At 48.8% G+C, this 17279-nt stretch overlaps 1 protein-coding gene across 3 annotated transcripts in view; it reads right to left on the bottom strand.

Annotated features, from left to right (window-relative positions):
- Positions 1–17279, bottom strand: part of IFT80 (intraflagellar transport 80) — a 543739-nt gene that overhangs the window by 107360 nt on the left and 419100 nt on the right. For all 3 annotated transcript variants that reach the window (XM_069213254.1, XM_069213255.1, XM_069213256.1), the window contains exon 14: positions 9863–9998. In XM_069213254.1, the coding sequence (XP_069069355.1) occupies positions 9863–9998 (136 nt within the window). The remainder of the gene's footprint in view (positions 1–9862; positions 9999–17279) is intronic.

The following is a 17279-nucleotide window of genomic DNA, read 5'->3' as shown; positions in this document are numbered from 1 at the left end:
ACCTGTTTTGTGCCTCCTCCATGTGGTGAGGGGGGCACATCCCTAATCCTACTGGGGGGGAATCCTCCAAAAGAAGATGGAGGATTTCCTAAGGCAGCGGTTACCTTAGCTCAGGACACCTTAGGGACTGTCCTGACTGGAGGGTGAATCCTCCTTGTTTTTCTCATTATCTGCTCCTGAGTTTTCGCCAAAAGTGGGGGCTGTGTCCGGGGGGCAGGCATCTCCACTAGCTGGAGTGCCCTGGTGTGCTGTAACACCAGGCTCGAGCCTTTGAGGCTTACCTCCAGGTGTTACAGTTCCTGCAGGGGGAGGTGTGAAGCACCTTCACCCAGTACAGGCTTTGTTCCTGGCCACAGAGTGACAAAGGCACTCACCCCATGTGGCCAGAAACCCGTCTGGATGTGGCAGGCTGGCAGAAACTTCCCAGTATTCAGTGTAGCCATTATGGAACTGTGGAGTTTGTGTTTGACAAACTCCCAGACCATATACTCTTTATGGCTACCCTGCACTTAGAATATCTAAGGATTGGCTTAGACACTGTAGGGACACAGTGCTCATGCAGCTATGCCCTCACCTGTGGTATAGGGCACCCTGCCTTAGGGCTGTAAGACCTGCTAGAGGGGTGACATACCTATGCCACAGGCAGTGGGTTGTGGGCATGGCACTCTGAGGTGAGTGCCATGTCGACTTAGTCATTTTCTTCCCACCAGCACACACAAGCTGTGAGGCAGTGTGCATGTGCTGAGTGAGGGGCCCCCAGGGTGGCATACTACATGCATCAGCCCTTAGAGACCTTCTCTGGCCACAGGGCCCTTGGTACCATTTACCTGTGTGCCAGGGCTGTGCCAATTGTGGTGACAAAGGTACAGTTTAGGTAAAGAACACTGGTGCTGGGGCCTGGTTAGCAGGGTTCCAGCACACTTTCAATGATAACTAGCATTAACAAAAGGCAAAATGTGTCCCACATGCCATGCTCGACCCAGCACACCTCAGGATAGTGCACTGGTGAAGCCAAGATATTTCAGAAGCAGAAGAGCAATAATTTATTCTTAAGCAGCTGATCTCAATGACAAAGGGAACTCTATGCATGAATGTCACTCTTCAGGGGACAATCTAAACAATGTAAAAAAAATCCCAAGTGAACCAGGAACAAAACACAATTAAGGCTCCTCTACTTGCTTCCCTGCAATGTCCACTGGATCAGAATGGGGCTCTACGTCTGGGCCGTGCAAAAAACCCACAAAACTGCTGACTCCATCCCAGACGAACATGGAATAACCACTCGCCTACTGTTAAATTGTGCCTCATTGATTCTTGCTGATACCCCCAGTAAAGACAGGCACACTGTCGCCACACCTACATTTGGTTACCTACCCATCGATCCTCAGGAGACTGCAATTGGCAAACCTCTTATCAGGTCTAGAGTCCTGTTGCCTCATTGAGTTGCACAGCACAAATGTCCCTGTGGTTGCTTGCTATGCTATACTACCCCAGCCCAGACGCCCATGCTTAGAGGTGGCTTTGGTCGGCCGACACTCTGAGCTTCCCTTTGGGGTAATCCCCTTGTAGCGGTCTATAATGTCACTTATTTTGATGCTGATTTTGCAACACATTGGGGCTGGTTTGTGGGGGGGGGGGGGGTTTATTTAGTTGGTGGATGGCCACTGGCAGGTTGGGGTTGCTAGTGTCGGTGGGGGCTTTGAGTTCACAGAAGTCCACAATAGCAACTTCCAGGACTACTTTAATATTACATTACCTCATGCACATCGGCTCATTTGCCTTTCTTCTCTTCCTTCCTACTTGTCTCCTACACTATTACATAGATCCTATATTACACACAGTCTACTACACTCACAACTGGGTTCATCTGTACTTGCATGTCAACACACACCGACAGATCAATATTGATCAACCTACTGAAATGGAATGTTTGGGGATTAAATAACCCTCATGAGGTCAGATACTTGCCTATGCAGGCACAAAACTGACACAGCCCTGCTCCAAGAAACCCACCTGGGGATAAACACAAGTCCTCACTTTGCTTCTTAATGGTGCAGCTATAGGGCACTAATGTCAGTCTTTCCATGATAGAGGAACTGCCTTCCTAGTTAAACGTGGGCTGTCACTTTGTTTGCTACACGAAACCAAAAACTCCTAAGTCCGCCATAACATAATTCAGGCCCTAATATATGGCAAAAACCTCAAAATCTTCAAAATATATCTATAATAATATAGTCATAATACAGATGACTCAGTTTCTACAATAGATGTAGGGTGAGTGCTCTCTATCACTTCGAACAATACTGTGTGGGGGTATTTAAATTTCATACTGAACAAATATATAGACTGCTCAAATGCCATCAATCGCACACATAATAGAGTTGCACTTACATTATCGAAAAAATATGCACACTGAAGGGGTAGAGGATACATAAGACACCTCTGTTCCTTCGGTAACAAACTGTATGGTAGAGACTATGGGCCAGATGTATCAAATGATTTTGCACTCGCAAACAGCGAAATCGCATTTGCGATTCGCAAAATCCAGGTCACAAGGCAATTCTGCAAAAAATTGCAAATTGAGATTTTTCGCAGAATGGTATTTTGCACATGCAAAATACCATTGTCTGCAACCAGGTGGTAACCTGGTGCAAAATTTAAAAATGCAGTAAAACTACATTTTTAAATTTAATATGTAAAGCACACATGCCCTTTTGGCATGTGTGTACTTTACATAGTAAAAAAAAAATTTGGGGTGCAGGAGAGGGGGCCTTAGGCCCCCAGCACCCTGGCCTTTTGCATTTCCCAAATTGCGATTTCTTGTTCAGAAATCGCAATTTAGGAAATGCAAAAAATGCACAGGTAGCTGCGAATGGGGCCAGTATCGCAATTTGCGATTCGGTAATTGCATTTGCGATTTTTAAGAAATCGCAATTACCGAATCGCAAATGTGATACATGGCCCTTTGCGAGTCGGTAATTGCGATTTCTTAAAAATCGCAATTACCGAATCGCAATGGGCCAGAATCATACATCTGGCCCCAAATCCAGCTGCAGTTTCCTTACCTTAGAATTCCCTGGCATCAGCTTTGAATATGGAATTTTTCTGCTGAGCAGTCCCCTGCGTGCGCTGACGGGTGGCTTTGTTTGGTTCTGCGTGCGTCGTCTGGCTCCGCGTGGTGTTGTTAGTGTCTTTGGAGCCATCTGTGACGTCACGATCTTCTATATAGGCACCACCACGGCGCGCATACGTCAGTTCTTTTCCACAACTTCCCACGCCAGAAGCGCTGAGTCATGGAAGAACCAACAAGCATTTCAGTTTTACGCTTGATTGTTTGAGGAAAAAGACATGCCCTTGAGAAAGGCAAAAATATCAAAACATGATGTATATATACGCAGAGCGGGGAGGCCTGGGTGGGTGTAAGGAATCTGCAGCTAGATAGAGTCTCTATCAGATAATTTGTTACAGAAGGTAAATAACTTGTTCATCTGATAAAGACTTCTAGCTGCAGATTCCTTACCTAAGAATAGATACCCAAGCTATAACTCCTGGTGGTGGCTCGCGAGAATATATTTCACACCAGGAAGTCCTGCAGGACAGAGAGGGCAAAATGCCCCTCTCTCCTCACCTGGCTATCCAGGCAGTAGTGTCTTGCAAACATGTGCAAGGAAGCCCACGTTGCCGCTTGGCATATGTCAAGTACCAGCACGCCAAGAGCCAATGCAGCAGTAGCAGCTTTCCCTCTAGTGGAGTGAGCCCTCAAGCCCTCTGGAGGCTGCTTCTTAGCCAAAGCATAGCAAATTTTTATACAGAGGACAGCCCAGCGCGAAATGGATAATTTCTGTACTACCCGACCCTTCTTTGCACAAACGTACCCCACAAAGAGTGGGTCATCCACCCAGAACTCCTTTGTGCGGTCAAGCCGATGGAGACGCTGACGCTCCTCTTCCTTAGAGCGATGCAGTGGCGCAAAGAAGGTGGGCAGGGTGATATTTTGACCCAGATGGAAAGGGGTCACCACCTTGGGGAGGAAAGAGGCACGAGATCTGAGGACTACTTTATCAAGATATATCGTGAGATATGGCGGTTTCGATGATAAGGCCTGCAGCTCACTCACTCTCCTGGCAGATGTGATGGCCACTAAGAAGGTGGTTTTGATAGTGAGCAGCCGGAGCGGACAATTATGTAAAGGCTCAAAAGGAGCACACATTAGAAAAGTGAGTACTAGATTAAGATCCCATTGGGGCATCACGAAAGGCACAGGTGGAAACATATGTACAAGCCCCTTTAAGCTTTACAATGGGAGACTTGAACAAAGATGGTTGGTCGGGCAAGCGTAGAAAAGCCGATAAAAGGCAGCAAGATATCCCTTGAGAGTCCCTAAGGAGGAACCCTATTGGGCGAGTGATAGAATAAACAAAAGGACATTAGATAGAGAAGAAGAAAGAGGATCAACAGCCCTCTCAGTACAATATGAAACAAAACGTTTCCACCGGCAGGCATAAATCGACTTAGTAGAGGGATGCCTTGCTGCCAGAATGACATCACAGACTTCGGAAGGGGGGGGTCATAAACCATCAACTGTCGCCGCTCAACCTCCACAAATGAAGCAGTAAAGTTGACAGGTTCGCGTGGAGAACCTTCCCCTGCTGCTGTGACAGAAGATCCTCCCGAAGAGGCAACATGTTTGGAGGACTGATGCTCATTTTGAGAAGCTCTGGATACCAGACTCTCCGTGCCCAATCTGGAGCTACTTGGATTACTTGGGCCCGGTCGTGGTTGATATTCTTTGGAACTCTGGGCAGAAGTGGCATGGGCGGAAAGGCGTACAGGAGGCCTGAACTCCACTCGTGATGAAGAGTTGCATATCGATAGCTGCCTTGGAAACTCCAACACACAAAACTGCTGACATTGCGCATTCTCTACAGAGGCCAACAGATCTAACCAAGGCTCTCCCTGCTGCTGAAAGAGTACTTGCGCCACCTCCGGATACAGATGCCATTCGTGATCTGCTAAGCATCGTTGGCTGAGTTCATCCGCCCTTGCATTCAGAGAACCTGCCAAGTTTTGAACCACCAGGGTTATGCCGTGCTGTTCCAGCCATGTCCAGAGACACAGAGGGGGTCATTCTGACCCCGGCGGTAATTACCGCCATGGCGGAGGTTGGCGGTAGCACCGCCAACAGGCCGGCGGTGCTCCGCCGGGCATTCTGACCGCGGCGGTACAGCCGCGGCCAGAAGCGGAAAGCCGGCGGTGTACCGCCGACTTACCGCTGTCCGTCAGAATCCTCCATGGCAGCGGAGCGCGCTCCGCCGCCATGGGGATTCTGACACCCCCTACCGCCATCCTGTTCATGGCGGTTCTCCCGCCAGGAACAGGATGGCGGTAGGGGGTGCCGCGGGGCCCCTGGGGGCCCCTGCAGTGCCCATGCCAATGGCATGGGCACTGCAGGGGCCCCCGTAAGAGGGCCCCACAAAGTATTTCAGTGTCTGCCTAGCAGACACTGAAATACGCGACGGGTGCAACTGCACCCGTCGCACCTTCCCACTCCGCCGGCTCAATTCTGAGCCGGCATCCTAGTGGGAAGGTTGATTTGCCCTGGGCTGGCGGGCGGTCTTTTGGCGGCCGCCCGCCAGCCCAGGGCAAATCTCAAAATCACCGCCGCGGGGTGCGGTGTTCTGGCGGCGGTACCTTGGCGGACGGCCTCTGCCGTCCGCCAAGGTCAGAATGACCGCCAGAGCCTCTTGACAAAGGGTCCACGACCCCACACCGCCCTCACTGCCCTGCTTGTTGCAGCACCGCATTGCGGTAGTGTTGTCTGTGAACACTTGCTCTACCTTCCCTCACCCAACAGGAAGAAATGCTTTTAATGCTAGCCGGATCGCCCGAAGCTCCAAAAAGTTGATATGCAACCCGGATTCCGCCGGAGACCAACAACCCCTGATCTCCACCTCTCCCAGATGGCCGCCCCATCACAGAAGTGATGCATCCGTCACTACTGTGAGATCTGGCTGGGGAAGGGAGAGGAGTCTGCCTCTGACCCAATTGCAGTTCACTAACCACCACTGCAGATCCTTTGCAGTTCCCTCCGAGATCTCAACCACGTTGGTAAGATTTCCCTGATGCTGTGCCCATTGGAACTTCAGGTCCCACTGCAGAGCCCTCATATGCCATCTGGCATGCTTGACCAACAGGATGCAGGAAGCCATGAGTCCCAACAGCCTCAAAGTCTGTCTCACTGAAATCCAGAATAGAGGCCGAAACATCAGTATCACAAACTGAATATCCTGGACTCGCTGCTCGGGAGGATAGGCCCGATATTGCACTGTGTCCAGAACAGCTCCGATTAAAGTGAGATTCTGAGAGGGAGTCAGGTGTGACTTCGGCACATTCATACAGAACCCCAGCGAATGCAGGCGGTTCGCCGTTGTCTGGAGATGGATGACGAGAGCCTGGAGTGTCGGAGCCTTCAACAGCAGTAGGGCAAGACTGAAATCCCTAACCTGTGCAGATGAGCTGTCATCACCATCATCTCTTTGGTGAACACCCGAGGGGCACTGGTGGAGCACAGGAAACTAAAAGTGCTCGTGGCCCACCTTGAACCGCAAGTAACTCCTGTGGCCCGGCAGGATGGGGATATGAAAATACACATCCTGCAAGTCCAATGCTACCATCCAGTCTCCTGGGTCTAGGGCAGACAAGACCTGAGCAAGAGTGAGCATCTTGAATTTCTCCATCTTGAGGAAGAGATTGACATCCCTTAAATCCAGGATAGGGCAAAGGCCCCTGTTCTTTTTGGGAATCAGAAAGTAGCAGGAATAACAACCACTGCCTACTTCTGACATCAAGACTCTTTCTATAATTCCCTTGGCCAAGAGAGCCGTAACTTCCTCGCAGAGCAAAACTAAAAGGTCCTCCATCAGCCGTTCTTTTATCAGAGGCATAGAAGGAGGGAAAGACTGGAAGGGGAGGGAATAGCACTTCCGCATGATCTGCAAGACCCATTTGTAAATTGTGATGGAATGCCAGTGAGGGAGATGAAATTGAATCCTCCTCCAACTGGACGGACATGGTCTTGCAGAACCACACTAGGAGGGCTTGGGTGCTGTTGAGGGGGGCTGTGTGGTGGCCGACCGCTGGCCAGACCATTTGGGTCTGAGGGCACAACAAACACGTCCTCTCCTGGGATGCTGTGAAGCCAGAGGACCGTGGCTGGATTGTGGCTGGCTTGGTACCGCACCCCTTCAGAAGCCTCGAAAGGGACGGAAGGCAGACTGCTGTCAAGCTGGTGCTGAGAGGGCCAAGGATCTGGCCATAGCTCGAGAATCCTTGAACCTCTCAAGCACTGAGTCTGCCTTTTGACCAAAAAGGCAAGAGCCATCAAACTCGACTGGACATGCCCTGAAAAGCCAGTATAGCGTAGCCAGGCTTGGCAACGTAGGGCCTTTGTCAACGCAATGGCTCTACCCAGCTAGTCGGTCGTATCCAATCCACACCTGATTGTAAACCTGGCTGCATCCCTCCCATCCTTGACAGCCTGGGAGAGAGTGTCCCGTACACCCTCCGGGACCTGGGGCAGCACCTGTGTCACCTTATCCCATAAAGTATGGGGAAAAAGCCCAATAGGCAAGAGGTGTTTACTGACCTCAAAGCCAGGCTGGAGGAAGAAGAAAACTTCTTTCCAAGTTGGTCCAGCCTCTTGGATTCCCTGTCCGGAGGATCGGAAGGTAAGGCACCAAGGGAAGTGGAGGCCTGGACCACCAAGATCTCCGGGGTGGGGTGTTGGGTGAGGAAACTAGGGTAATTTGGAGCAGGTATATGGCAGCGGCCGCCTGTCCTATTCACAGGAGCCCCTGTGCTGGGTTTGAACCATGTTACCAGAAGGACGTCCGTTAGGGCTTCATTGAAGGGCAACATCGGCTCTGCTGTAGTCACCCCTGGCTGAAGCACCTCTGTTAGGAGATTCGCCATGACTGGCACCGTGGGCAAGTCTAGGTCCAAGACCTCAGCTGCCCTACGCAGCACCATAGCAAAAGAAGCTCCCTCCTCCGTAGCCACGTTAGGAGGAGAGAGCATGCCAGTATCTGGAGACATGTCCAGTCCACTGGCTTCCCCTAGGTCCTCATACCAGTCCTGTTCTTACTCCAATTCACACTCTAAAGGGTCCTCAGACCCCTCCCACTCCTATCCTGTGCCTGGTTGTTCAAAATAAGGGTCAGGCAATGATCTGGGCTTAATCGGCGCTGGCGAAGTTTGAGTCGGCGTTGGCGCTCCGGATCATCCGGAATCAGGATGGGGCTACCACCAGTTGCGTTGACGTCGGACCTGGTGCTAGAGGAGATCGACTGTGTGGGACCAGCACTGGTCCGGATCCACTATCGGATCCTGGGGTCCACAACAGCACATAGGCCGAAGCCACCAACATCAAATCCGATGGGGCTCCTGCTGACCCCACGGGCTGGAAGACCGACCCGAGGGTGCAGCCCCCTAAAAAAAAAGGCACAAAGCCTCGTAAAACTCTTATTTGAGCGGGGGTCGCTCTGGTCACCGGAAAAGGGGAAAGACATGGAGTCAGCCCTGGCGACGGCGACACGGAACCGCGCTCGGAACGTCGACGTTCCCTAGACACCTTGTTGGCCGATGGGCGTGGTAAAGTCGGAGTCCTCTTGGACTTCTTCTTCTTCTTGTGCCACTTACCTGAATGATTGGATGACCTTTAATGCGAGGAAGAATACTTGGGGCTCAACGGGCGGTGCCGCAACCTCGTCCTACTGCGGGATCGTGACCTCCTCGGACTCGCGCCGACCGAAGACAGCTGTCAGGCCGCTAGAAGTTTGAGGGATCTCTCCCTCAAGGCCTTCAGAGCCATGGTCCGACAGTCGGAACACGAAGTTGAGTCGTGATCTTTCTCCAAACACCAGAGACACACTCTATGTGGAACTGTGTCCGACATGGTGCGATGACATACACCACAAGGTTTGAATCCTGTTTTTCTAGAAGACATGTTCAAACAATCAAGAGAAAAACCTTGCCAATTGTTGAAGAAAAAGGGTAGCTCTTTCCAGATCTGTGCTTAACCGGAGTGGAAGGAAAAGAACTTACGTAAGCGCGCCGGGGTGGTGCCTATATAGAAGACCGTGACTTCGCAGAGTGCTCCAATGACGCTGACAATGCCACGTGAAGCTGGACGACGCACGCAGATCTGAACGACGCCAACCCGACGGCGCGCACAGGGTACTGCTCAGCAGAAAAATTCCAGATTTGAAGCGGACGCCAGGGAATTCTAAGGTAAGGAATCTGCAGCTAGAAGTCTCTATCAGATAGATGGAAATTCTACGGTAAGGAATCTGCAGCTATTAGTCTCTATCAGATAGATGGAGCAGGATGTTAAAAGATGGAGCAGGATGCTAAACGATGGAGCAAGATTTGCTAAAAGATGGAGCAGGAGTTGCTAAAAGATGGTGCAGGATTCCAGGAGAGGGAGCAGACTTCCAGTTGCAAATGGCCAGGATCGAGAGAACCATTGACGCAGATACCATAACACTTGCAAAGCAATGAAGAGCAGCTCAAGACCCCCTATGTAGTGAATGAACTGGGAAAGAAGAACAGAGGAATAGAGCATAACCAAAGAGGAAAATAACCTAGAACAACTGGACTTAAAAGCTGAGAAAAAGTACTTGCAATTTCATATACTGGCCGGTCCTCTGGCCTTAGGGCTGCTTCCAGTTATTACAATCTAATAATTTACAGCCTTTGAGAAGTTCTTGCTTACAATGGTTTTAAGTATTTTTCAAGTACCACAAGGAAATACAATGAAACAAAGCAAGTCATATATAAATCAGCTTAAATAACTAATTCTTACCAATTTTCACAACTCTCTGTTCTTTCCCAAATCTCCGAACAGGAGTGATATACAAATCTCTGTTCTTGTCGATGTATGCAATTTTTCTTTCATTTGCAGGTCCTTTTTGATCCAAGGCAATCTCTACAACTTCAAGCTACAAACATATAACTTAGGAATTAGGGCACATCACAATTTTGAGATGCATCTTAACTGACCACTATGTTACACAGTTACAAATACATAATTCAAAGAGGAGTATTACATTTGAGTTGAAAAACAAGAAATAGCATTTTGCTGCCTGAGTATTGCAGTTAAACTAATGCCAGTGGTATGGTAACCACAATATTTACAATTGCACACTTGCATCAATACTCGGCTTACAAATATTGAGAAAGAAACCTGTCCTCCCCACTCCTATACACCCTGACTAATGTGGTTTTATGCCAGCCAGGAAGATGAAGTATTGCCTCAGATGACTCCATGTCGCCATGGCCCATCATCACCTGCTTCCACCCCGCTTAGCCCTGCTTCTCATCAATTTCAAGAAGACGTTTGACATGGTGGTCTGGGCCTACATAGAACATGTGTTGCTGAAGGTTGGCTTTGCACCAAGCTTTCATGGATTTGTCTGCGTGCTATGTTCTAAACCAACGCACGTGTCCAAATCAACAGTGTGATCTCTTCCTTTAGGCGAGGAACTCAGAAGGGTTGCCTCTGTCACCTCTCCTTTCTGCATTGGCGTCTGAACGTCTCCTCGACTGTGATGCCCAGATACGGGGATCGTAATGAGACAAGGCCCTTCTCTTCCAGCAAGATCCAGTACTGAACGGACCTCGCTGCCTTCAAATTTTCCAGCTCTTTGGGGAAGCCTCAGGCTGTCTTGTTAACCCTACTAAGTTGGTCTTGGTGCCCCTGGATTCGACTCACGACTGCGCGGCCTAGCAGAGTGACATCTATGTTTTCCGCCTCAGCTTCAAATACCTGGGTATATAGGTGGTGCTCCACCCTGAACTTACTTAGACTTTTATTCTCAGACCCTTGATGCAGAACGCTAAAGAGGACCTCAACAAATATCAATCCCTTCCGCTGAACGCGATGGGCAGTATTGCCCTTTATAAAATGGTGGTGTTGCCAAGGTTCCTCTGTTTTTCAGAATCTTCCAATATCCTTGCCTTGTCAATAGCTTTGGGAGCTGGATAAGTGGGCATCATTGTTCCACTGGCATAACTCCAGCCCCCCCCCGGCCTGGCCCTTAGCAACCGCCAGCGTACCCTGTATGATGGAGGTCTGGGGATGGCCAATGTTTACCTCTGCTACCTAGCCTCCCAACTTTTGGTAGTTAACAAATGGATTAGTGAGGAATGCTCTGATCCTGCCTACCAACTGGAATTGGCACATTTGGGGTTTCAACAAATTAAGGCCATGTTGCATAGGTCCCCAGTCCCTACCTGTAGGAAGTTGGCTCTGTATAAAATATTTCAAAGTAAGAAAGTGTGCACAGAGTCCAAGGGTTCCCCTTAGAGCTAAGATAGTGGCAAAATTAGATAATTCCAATGCTCTCCTTTGTGGTAGTGTGGTCGAGCAGTAGGCTTATCAGAGGGTAGTGTTAAGCATTTGTTGTACACACACAGGCAATAAATGAGGAACACACACTCAAAGACTTACTCCAGGATAATAGGTTTTTTATAATGAAAAATATATTTTCTTAGTTTATTTTAAGAACCACAGGTTCAAGATTTGCAGTAAACACTTTAAATGCAAGGTACTTTACTTAGATACTTTTGGAACTTTGAATAAAAGCAATATCATATACAGTCTTTGTAGAAATGGCAATAAGCTATTTTCAAAGTGGACACAGTGCAAAAATCAACAGTTCCTGGGGGTAGTAAGTAAAGGTTAGATTAGGAGGTAAGTAAAACACTTACAAGTCTTGGTTCTGGGGCATAGGCAGCCCACCGTTGGGGGTCCAAGGCAACCCCAAAGTTACCCCAACAGCAGCTCAGGGCCGGTCAGTGGCAGAGGTTAAAGAGGTGCCCAAAACACATAGGTGCCTATGGCGAACAGGAGTGCTCCGGTTCCAGTCTGCCAGCAGATAAGTACCTAAGTCCTCAGGGGGCAGACCAGGGGTGGTTTGCAGAGCACTGGGGGGGGGGGGCAAGTAGGCACACAAAACACACCCTCAGCAGCACAGGGGCGGCCGGGTGCAGTGTGCAAAGCAGGCGTCGGGTTTCAGGTAGGAAACAATGGAGGGATCCAGGGGTCACTCTAGCGGTGCAGGCAGGCACGGGGGGCTTCTCGGGACAGCCACCGCCTGGGCTAGGCAGAGGGTCGCCTGGGGGTCACTCCTGCACTGAAGTTCGGTTCCTTCAGGTCCTGGGGGCTGCGGGTGCAGTTTTGGTTCCCGGCGTCGGATCCCTTGTTACAGACAGTCGGGGTCAGGGGGAGCCTCTGGATTCTCTCTGCAGGCATCGCTGTGGGGTTCAGGGGGGTCGTCTCTGGCTACTCACAGACTCGCAGTCACCGGGGAGTCCTCCCTGTGGTGTTTGTTCTCTGGATCTCAAGCCGGGGGCGCAGAGTGTGAAGTCTCAAGCTTCCGGCGGGAAAGAGGGAAGTCTTTAAAAGTTGCTTCTTTGTTGCAAAGATGTTGCTGGTTTTGAGCAGGGCCGCTGCTCACGGGAGTTTCTTGGTCCTTTAGTCCAGGGCAGTCCTCTGAGGCTTCAGAGGTCGCTGGTCCCTGTCGGATGCGTCGCTGGTTGCAGGTTCTGAAAGTTGAAGACAGGCCGGTAGGGCTGGGGCCAAAACAGTTGTCATCTTCCTCCTTCTCTGCAGGCTTGTAGGTCAGCAGTCCTTCTTGTTTCTTCAGGTTGCAGGAATATGATTTCCTAGGATCTGGGGTACCCCTAAATACTGAATGTAGGGGTGTGTTTAGGTCAGGGAGGGCAGAAGCCAATGGCTACTGTCCTTGAGGGTGGCTACACCCTCTTTGTGCCTCCTCCCTGCGGGGAGGGGGCACATCCCTAATCTTATTGGGGGAATCCTCCGAACTCAAGATGGAGGATTTCTAAAGGCAGGGGTCACTTCAGCTCAGGACACCTTAGGGGCTGTCCTGACTGGAGGGTGACTCCTCATTGTTTTTCTCATTATCTCCTCCAGCCTTGCCACCAAAAGTGGGGGCAGTGGCCGGAGGGGTGGGCATCTCCAATAGCAGGGATGCCCTGGGGCGCTGTAACACCAGGGGTGAGCCTTTGAGGATCACCGCCAGGTGTTACACTTCCTGCAGGGGGAGGTGAGAAGCACCTCCACCCAGTACAGGCTTTGTTCCTGGCTACAGAGTGTCAAAGACACTCTCCCCATGTGGCCAGCAACATGTCTGGTGTGTGGCAGGCTGTCAGAAACTGGTCAGCCTACACAAGAAGTCGGATTGGTATTCAGGAGGCATCTCTAGGATGCCCTCTGGGTGTATGTTACACTAAATTGCACACTGGCATCAGTGAGCATTTATTATGCTGAGAAGTTTGATACCAAACTTCCCAGATTTCAGTGTAGCCATTATGGAACTGTGGAGTTCGTGTTTGACAAACTCCCAGACCATATACTCTTATGGCTACCCTGCACTTACAATGTCTAAGGTTTTGCTTAGACACTGTAGGGGCATAGTGCTCAAGCACATATGCCCTCACCTGTGGTATAGTGCACCCTGCCTTAAGGCTGTAAGGCCTGCTAGTGGGGTGACTTACCTATGCCACATGCAGTGTGAGGTTGGCATGGCCTCTCTGAGGGGAGTGCCAAGTCGACTTAGTCATTTTCTCCCCACTAGCACAGACCGCTGTGAAGCAGGGTGTATGTGCTGAGTGAGGGGTCCACAGGGTGGCATAAGACATGCTTCAGCCCTTAGAGACCTTCCCTGGCATCAGGTTCCTTGGTACCAAGGGTACCAGTGACAAGGGACTTACCTGAGTGCCAGGGTTGTGCCAATTGTGGAAACAAAGGTACAGTTTAGGGAAAGAACACTGATGCTGGGCCCTGGTTAGCAGGGTCCCAGCACACTTTCAATCAAAACTTAGCATCAGCAAAGGCAAAAAGTTAGGGGGTAACCATGCCAAGGAGGCATTTTCTTACACTACCACTTTCCTTTGGTGACCAGGTTTGTTCTCTTCACTTGGCAGGCCACGCTCCTCTATAGAAAATGTGACACCAAGCTTCAAAATCCCTTGTGGCACAGCATGTTGCTTTGCGAGGTGGTGACATTAGAAGGCTGTGGAAAATGGGACCTCATTGGTATAGTGCATCTTGGTGACATGTGGTCTAGATGCCCAAAAGTGCTCATCCCAGAAACTCCAGGACACCTATGCACTTGCCTCTTCACAAAGCGCACTTCACACCCGCGGGTCATGCGATGCCTATCTCACTGAATACAGTCCTCTGAAGGCTAAATTCCTCATGGGCCTGCTGGGAATGGGGGCGGCGTCTCTCAAATTTACAGTACGCTTGTCATTAATGCTGTCGGTACACTGAATCACCTTAGGGCTCGCTGGGAGGGATGGCTGGGTCCCCTTGACGATGATGACAGGCAGATCACTATGATGGCACCTCGAGTTATAACGATTTCCTCCAAACTGTGTCTGGTTCTGACCTACTCTCTTTACTGTGCCTACCTCACTCCATCCAGAATACACCAAGCAGGCCTTCTTCCTAATCCTACTTGCACTCGCTGTTCACATGTCCCTGCTGACTTATATCACTTCGTATGGTTGTGTCTGGCGATTCAGTTATTGTACTGATGTAGCACGAGAACTGAACGAAATGTTGGGCTGGTAAGTGCAACTTTCACCATTGATGATACTGCTGGGGGTCCTGGAGGGTGATGGGGCTTGAGGGCAGACAGGGTTCCCCTAGGAACGGCCACAATGGTGACACAGCATGACATAGAAACCTGATGGAAAGCTCCTGCTCCTTCTACGATAAGACAGTGGCGGAGAGGTGTGTGGACTGGTGTGCACAACAAGAAACCCATGACTGAGGCTCGGTGGTTGTCCCTCAAAGCATGAGCGCATCTAGGGAAAATGGCTGGGTCAGCTGGAATGAGGTTCTTGTCTCACTGTATTGCATGATTATGTATCCTCTTTAGAAATGCTTCCTATGGTGTTTGTACATCTGCCCTGTGCTTTATTTAATATGTACCCTCCTCTGGGTCCTTTACTACTATGCTAAAACTCAATAAAATTGTTTATGAAAAAAATGAGAAAGGAGAAATGTCTAAAATGTATTAAATCTGAAAATCCATATCATGTCAGGATGCAAATGGCTTCGAGTCTCCATACCGGGAGCATTTCCACGCTTAAGAAAGTTATGTTTTCAAACCTTGCTCATTGTGGCAGGTGAAAATGGAATGGTTACTTACCCGTAAAACTGGTTCTCCTTCATAGCACTTTTTCAAAGAAAATGTTTCACATTTGCTTTTCATTAGAAAAGTCAAATCTTTCAACTCAAAGAAAAATAATTTAGCAGCCTATTAAAAGGCTATACCAACCCATTCCATTTATATACTTTTTAAATTTATTTTTAAAAAAAAAAACACCACCTGAAGTAAGTGACAAGGAAAAATATCTCTAAAGAACGCATTTTACATGAAATGAAGGGGACAAAATAGGACAATGTATGCCGTGTAAGCTCCAGTCCTGTAATGCTGAAAAACCGACACTTCAACTTTAAGGACTTCGGTTCCTTAAGTATACCATAATATTCTCATAGTTGCAGTTGCTCCAGTTCTTTTTACAACAGAGACAAATTACACATCTATAGAAAATAATTTTCTTTCCTTTATTCCTTCCACCAGTGGGGAGGAGGGTGGGTTGCATATGATTTGAATGGATTTGAAGGACTCGTATTACATGTAAGCAACCATTTCTTCTCCTTCAAGGATCTCTACTGATAATCATAAGCACTGGGTAGAATAGGAAGAGGGTGGTCAGAGCTGATTGGTTGTCTCTTAAGTTTGGTCTGTTTTTATAAAACGACTATAAGATGTTACTGAATTAAGAGGCCTAGTGCCTCTGAGCTTTATAAGCAATTGAGCATGGCTTTTGTATTACACCGGGGCCTCCCATCTCGACAACGGTGAATGATTCAAGCATGTGAATCTATGAAAGTTCCAAACTGGAGTAAATTTCAGATAGGCAGTAGTCGCAAATAAACTTTAATTGAATAGAACTAAAATCATGATCTGGGCAAATGAAGAAGCTATGGAATAGTGTTACTTTTTGAAATGTAAAGGGATTTAAAGTTTATTTTTTACATACACCTGATGCAAAATCTCTTTCATCTTAAGGTGTACGAAGCTCTGGTTGATGGTTGTTTAGCTTCTTTCATAATACTCATACACTACTGCAGCACAGTCAAGTGCCGATATTTTAAGAGTTCAGAAGTCAGGCTGTCAAACTCAAAGATGGCCAGCTGGGATGCAGAATCTCATCAATAAACATGTGAAGGAGAATCTGCCTGCATGGCACCTCCTGTGTGGAAGTTCTGAAAAGATAAGGAGGTCTGTAAACCACCACTGTCTGAGCCACTCTGGCACTATTATAATCCTCCTGGCTCTCGAGAATGCCAGCTTGATGTGTACCACTAGTGTCATTGGAAAGATGTACAGACATTTCCCCAACCAACTGATCCATAAGGCAGTTCTTATCTTCCCTAGTTGGTAGAATATGAAGGTGATGTCTGGGCATTTTGTTGTTGGCTGTGCTTCTGAAGAGATCCAACTGAGGAACAACTAAGCCGCAGAAGGTGTCACATAGGACAGAATCGTTTAGCACCCACTTGTGGTTTTCTTGAAATGTGCTGCTTAGGTAATCTGTCTGAGCATTTTGGTTGCCTGGAAGATAAGCTGCCATGATCCTTAGAATCTTGGCTATCAACCACTTCCAGATGGAATAAGTGTTTTGAGGCAGCACTCTGGATCTCATTCACCCAGCTTGAAAAAAAACACAATCATTGTATTGTCTGTCTGAACAAGCAAAGTTCCATCTTTAAAGAAGGAAGGAATGCCTACAGAGCTAGGTGCAGAGCCTTTAGTTCCAACAGGTTTATATCATAGGACATCTCCTTGGAAGACCACATCCCTTGAATCTGCAGATGATCCATTTAAGCACCCCTTTAGGTCAGAGATATCAGTCAAAGCTGCCTAAATCAGAAAGTTTTGATGAAGGTCAATTCTGCAACAGAAATTCTGCAGATGGCACCACTACAGAAGGGACTGAGCTGTATAAGTAGACAAAACGAACGAGTTACTTACCTTCGGTAACGACTTTTCTGGTGGATACATTAGCTACCTGTGGATTCCTCACCTAATGAATACTCCCATGGCGCCAGCATTCGACGGAAATCTTCTTACTAGTCTCTGCACGTCGACGAGGACGTCACTCTAGCCCACGCG

This window comes from Pleurodeles waltl, chromosome 11 (genome assembly GCF_031143425.1).
Source record: "Pleurodeles waltl isolate 20211129_DDA chromosome 11, aPleWal1.hap1.20221129, whole genome shotgun sequence".
Taxonomy (NCBI): Eukaryota; Metazoa; Chordata; class Amphibia; order Caudata; family Salamandridae; genus Pleurodeles; species Pleurodeles waltl.
Note: the sequence above shows the minus strand (reverse complement) of the source record. Positions and strands in the feature narration are given on the sequence as shown.